Source organism: Diachasma alloeum, unplaced genomic scaffold (genome assembly GCF_001412515.2).
Source record: "Diachasma alloeum isolate Michigan unplaced genomic scaffold, Dall2.0 Dall_scaffold_00176, whole genome shotgun sequence".
NCBI classification, from domain to species: Eukaryota; Metazoa; Arthropoda; class Insecta; order Hymenoptera; family Braconidae; genus Diachasma; species Diachasma alloeum.
The window spans coordinates 5,395,034-5,400,232 of record NW_021680342.1 but is presented as its reverse complement, the minus strand read 5'-3'; the positions used below and the strand labels follow the sequence as shown (position 1 = coordinate 5,400,232).

General features: G+C 40.8%; 1 protein-coding gene across 3 annotated transcripts in view; it reads right to left on the bottom strand.

The window, feature by feature from the left end:
- Positions 1–6: 6 nt before the first annotated feature.
- The window catches only part of LOC107047950 (transcription factor sox-2), a 161,176-nt gene continuing 155,983 nt past the window's right edge, over positions 7–5,199 (bottom strand). For all 3 annotated transcript variants that reach the window (XM_015270901.2, XM_015270906.1, XM_015270892.1), the window contains one exon: positions 7–2,884. In XM_015270901.2, the coding sequence (XP_015126387.1) occupies positions 1,742–2,848 (1,107 nt within the window). In that variant the 5' untranslated portion in view covers positions 2,849–2,884 and the 3' untranslated portion in view covers positions 7–1,741. The remainder of the gene's footprint in view (positions 2,885–5,199) is intronic.

The following is a 5,199-nucleotide window of genomic DNA, read 5'->3' as shown; positions in this document are numbered from 1 at the left end:
CCACAAGTTGTTCTTAAGGGTTGCCTCCACTTTGTTGAAACCTCCACTCTCTTATTCTCTCGTTTGTTTTCCCTATTATTTAATCATCGATGCTCTCACGAGTCCAATAGTTCAGATAAGAGAAATTAATTTCCGTGTGATGTGCGACATCTGACTGCAAATGAGAACTAAAAAAAAGTCAACGAAACGCGCAGGAATTGAAGAGAAAGGAAAAAAAAAAAGTAAATAGATAATAATAATCATTACACTTAGATAATAAGGAAATGGTAGTGGGAGGCTGGTATTAGTGTGATAAGTGATAACGAATAAAGTATTAATTAATTAATTAATTAATTATTTAAGTAAATGTAAAGGACATGAGATCAAAGTTTGATAATATAGTTTCGTCAGCCGGATACTCACTCCACGCTCTCTTGAATAGAGAATTAAAAAAAATCAAAATCATAATTCCGACGCTTGAAAACAATTCTAAAAAATCATAAAGAAAAATCCGAAGTTCGATCGATAGAAACTAGAGAGGATAATCTCCTCTCGACAGCGATAAATGAAAACAAATTGTCGACAGTTTCATCGAATAATTTCCCTATGATAACCATTACTCATTAAACGCTTATCATCCTTATCATAATCATGAAAATTCAGTAATCAAATGGAATAAGGAAAGCAAGTTAAGCCAGTTGTAATCATTGCTCTGATACTGAAAAGAAAAATGACAATTCAAAATTATGGTTCTTTCAATTGCTAATAATTTTATTCACCTTCAAAAACAAGAAAAGAAAACGAATTGTCTCACGTATAAATTAATAACACTTATCTCTTCAATCCATTTAGTTCACTGAATTATTACCATTTCAAGGATTACACGTTTTGCGCAGAAAATTCAATTTTCCCTCAATCGCCAATGACTCAAAACAATTATTGTTTCATCAATCAGCTTCGATCATCAATATGACTTAAAAAATGAAGTACAACACGCGTTGTACAGCACAAAAAACTCACCGCCCATAACGGCAACAACATCTTTTCAGTACTTAAAACGTAGGATTGCTTTCTAAGGAGTGTTATATATTACTGAATATGCTTCTACCGATATACACAACAGAGGGATATACATGACTGGCAAATACCAAGCGGCCCGAAGACAAGGCGCATCTACCAATCAAACTTCACTTCTTTTTAGTGTCAACTATTTTGTTATCAACAAAATACTTCAATACTCGCCTTGTCCCCGGCTGCCGCTGCACTTCACCAACACTTTTCCCACTTTTCCTTTCGTACAAAAATGGTATCCTTATGAAACTAGTATACTACAATACATATACAAAAACGTTTTATTTATACTCTGAAATCGAAGTAAATAGGGTATAACTATTATACAAGGATGACAGAACTCTCACGAGTGAAGAAGAAAAATCAATACGAGTCCATATTATATCTCGAGATAATCACTAGATTTATTTCTCAACTTTATATTTCTTTTTGTTTTCAACTATTTCTCTGTTATCGAGAATTCGGAAGAGAAACCTCGATGGGAGAGTACAACGGGGAGGGCAGTGAATGGACTTGGAACACTCTATTCTCTCTCTCATCTCTCATCTCTTTCCTCATCACCATAAAATCGGAAGTATCCCGAATGAGACCCACGGAAGTTCATTAGTCGTGATTTATCATCGAACTGCTGAGTACCCGAGGACAACTGGAATCGTTACCGCTTCTCCTCACCCACACCCTCGTCGTCGTCTCAAAAGCTGCCCCACTCATTGTTGAGACCAATGTCTGAGAGCATATCAGTGACATCTGGTGTCGATGTGAATTCAAAGTGTGAACCACTGCTTGAGCTTGCCGTTTCAAATGTATCAAGACTCGACATATCAATGTCCAAGCCAGGTGGTATGTGAAAGAGATCAGTGAGTGAATCAAGATCAGCTAAGCTGCCGTCTGATCCTGTTAGAGTTGTTTGCTCCTCCATTTTAACGACCTGATTGTTGATAGAATGTAAGCTCGGTAGCATGACATTGGTTGACTGGGTTGGATTGTCCATGGGCTCCTCCTTGACAATCATAAAATTATCAAGATGGCAATTGTTATTGGACGGACACTGGAAGTTTCTCGTCAACGCATCCATCTCCGAGTAGCCACGCACCGAGGATAACAGCCTGTCACTCATCGTAAATTCGTGATAATCGAGGTCTGATGCCTCCTGTTTTATCTTGTGTCCGGTGATGATACCTGGTGATGCACCGGGTACACTGGTTGTTGTCACGATACTCGTTGTAACACAATCCGAGAAATTGTCCTCGTAAAAGCTCGCTGATTCTGGGGAGTCTGGTGTATCGCAGGATGGACTACTGGGTACTTTGGCAGTGACGATTGGTGGTACTGGTGTGTAGTCAACCGGTGATGGCCTCTTGTCAAGTGCTAATCTTATCTTGAGCCTTGATACTGAATTCGTTGTGGGATGAGCCTGAAGCCTTTTAACGGGTGACTGTGTGTTATTATTCGAGTCATTTCTCGATTTAGGAGATACTGTTGTTGTGGCTGTTGTTATCGTTGGACTTGTTGAGGCTGACGATGGTGATGATTTTTTTGTCTTTTTGACTTCTTTTATTTTTGGTGTTGTTGCTGGTTTTGTCGTCTTTTTTCTCGGACGATACTTGTAGTCGGGATACTCAATCATGTGCAATCTCCTCAGTCTCTCAGCCTCCTCAATGAATGGCCTCCTCTCAATCTCATTCAGGGTCTTCCAGCGACGTCCAAGGCGTTTGCTTATTTCAGCATTGTGCATGTCTGGCTGAACCTCGCAGATCTTTCTGCGCTCAAGCTGAGACCATACCATGAATGCATTCATCGGTCTTTTGATGTGATTTGGATTATTCTTCTTGGTCTGTAACATAAAAAATATGTAATTCTCATTATTAACGAGTCTCAATAATCAACGTTCGACTGGATTAATCGTTAGATCTATCGATAAATATTCAACTAATTGCCAATCAATCTAAGTGGTTCGTTAGCTCTCACAAACGGTGTACCAGCGCTTGTGATATTTCCGGATGAGAATGTGGGTCGAGGGATCACCTGGACGTTAATTTGACTTTCATAAAGTTCAATCAATACAGCGCACACCCACATTTCCACACCTTCTCAATTTACCCCCTTCTAAATTAATTAGCCCCCCCCTCCCGATTTTCTCTCTCATTTCTCCCACCAACAAACACCTGCTGCTGGATCAACGACCCGCAACGTAAGATTTCTAAGAAGCAAGAGGGAAAATAAAAACTATCAACGGATACCCGAATAGTGGATGAAGGAGGAGACGAGTGAGGATGGCGCCAGCGTCGGGGCGCCAGTCAGCTGATCAACTTGATCTAACCGTATGCAACTGGCGACTGTCCGTCGCGACTTCACTGACTAGTTTAGTGTGAAAAGTGCTTTTGATGTACTCATCTTCCAGTAAAGAAGACGCTTCAGTATTCTGCATTATCTTATGTCCAATCGGAATGCCATAAATTCGACAACAAGGGTGTCTCAGTTTTTTCTTTCACATTCGTCAAGAAAAACTCAACTCATTACATTATATCCCGGAAGTCATACAAATTGCAATAAAAGGTCATTGTCTTTAGGGCTTTCTTTCACGACTAATTCTCGGTATTACAGAAGGAACCGGGCAGCGTTCTCACGACAACTTTTGTCACCTCGTGGAAAACTCGTCATGCAACCGGCGGTGTAAATATAATGCCTCTTCTTCTGACCATTCTTCGGGTCGTTCATTCGTACTACCAAGCAACCCAATGGGATAAAGGATAAAATGAGAAAAGATATAAACTAACTGGCGGAAAGGTACACAACGGTGCAAACCACAGTAATGGGGAAACGCGCACCGGTTACACAAGTGGGCGAAGAGATATAAAGAGTCAAGCTTTTGTATCATCATACCGAAGACTTTCGATCCATCATTGCATTACGATGCAACTCGTTCTTCACTTCTCATCCTCCCTTCAGCTTACAGAGAACCCCCGTTTTGTCTCACCATGAATGGCACGTACGTTGGGGCCAAGGTCGCCCGCAGAATTGCTTTATTCAATTTCCGAATGATACAAAAAAAAAAGAGAATGAAGGCCCTTTATTCAATCTCCTCTTTGCCCATTTATTTTCGCCCGTTTTTTTTTGTTGTCTACAGAAGTCAGCTAAATACGAGTCACTAAATTTTCACTGCTATTGTCAGGCCCCAACTTTTTTTTCTTATACTCATAAAAGCCGAGTAAAAGTCGTTAATGATGAAAAGGTGGCGCTGAATAAGTTTATGGGATTTCCTAAATCAATTTGATATCACGTTTTATATTCCGCACCAGTTGGGCTTCGATGAAAAAAGAAGGGTTTTCTTCTTCTACATTGTCACCCCCGGATAATCCGTGTGCAACAGTTGCCTCGGTGTGCAGCCATACACAGTAGACACTTTTTACTACTTTTTTTTTTGTTGTCTATAGATGTATGTCTGGAGTCGAGTTTTTCACACCCATGAAACTTTGTCGTTGGGCTGGCACCTGCGTCAACTTTTCTCGTCCGCTACTCTTTGATACACATCAGCCCTCTGTCTATCCGTGCTCGTAAAAGGGGCATTGCTGCGTTAAACCATTTTTTCCGTTCCTCTCTCTAAACACATTTTTTCCTAGGCTCTCAAACGAGTGGTATAGCTGAACAACAAAAGTGTACACTCAGAGGTGTGAAACTGTAGGTCTTCATTCGATTCCTCGCCCCTCGTATGCACATACAATACCGGTGCTGAGTCTATTGCTGGGTCACGCTTCAATTCAATGGATAAAGCGAAAAATGGATAGAGATAAATGCCAGTACTTGTGATCATTGTGCGTAGAACTTTAGAAAAAGAGCACGATCCAGATCCCAGAGCGATGATTGCACTTGGGAAAACATTGAGGAGAAAAATAAATGATGAAAGAAGGAAACGAGAGGTATAAGTGTGCCAAGGCGAGTACATGGTGAATCTTTCATGATGGACCCACCTGGCTCGCTCAGCATAAGTCAATAATACATTTGCGTCTGCATTAGATGACAATGCGTAGTGATTTAGAAATGATCAGAATCCGACGCGCCAGCAAGGTCTCCCACATTAATAATCATTCCCTCGTCAGCGCATGGCTCAACATGCCTTTGTTTTTTCTTCTCCCCCCCCCCCCCCCCCCC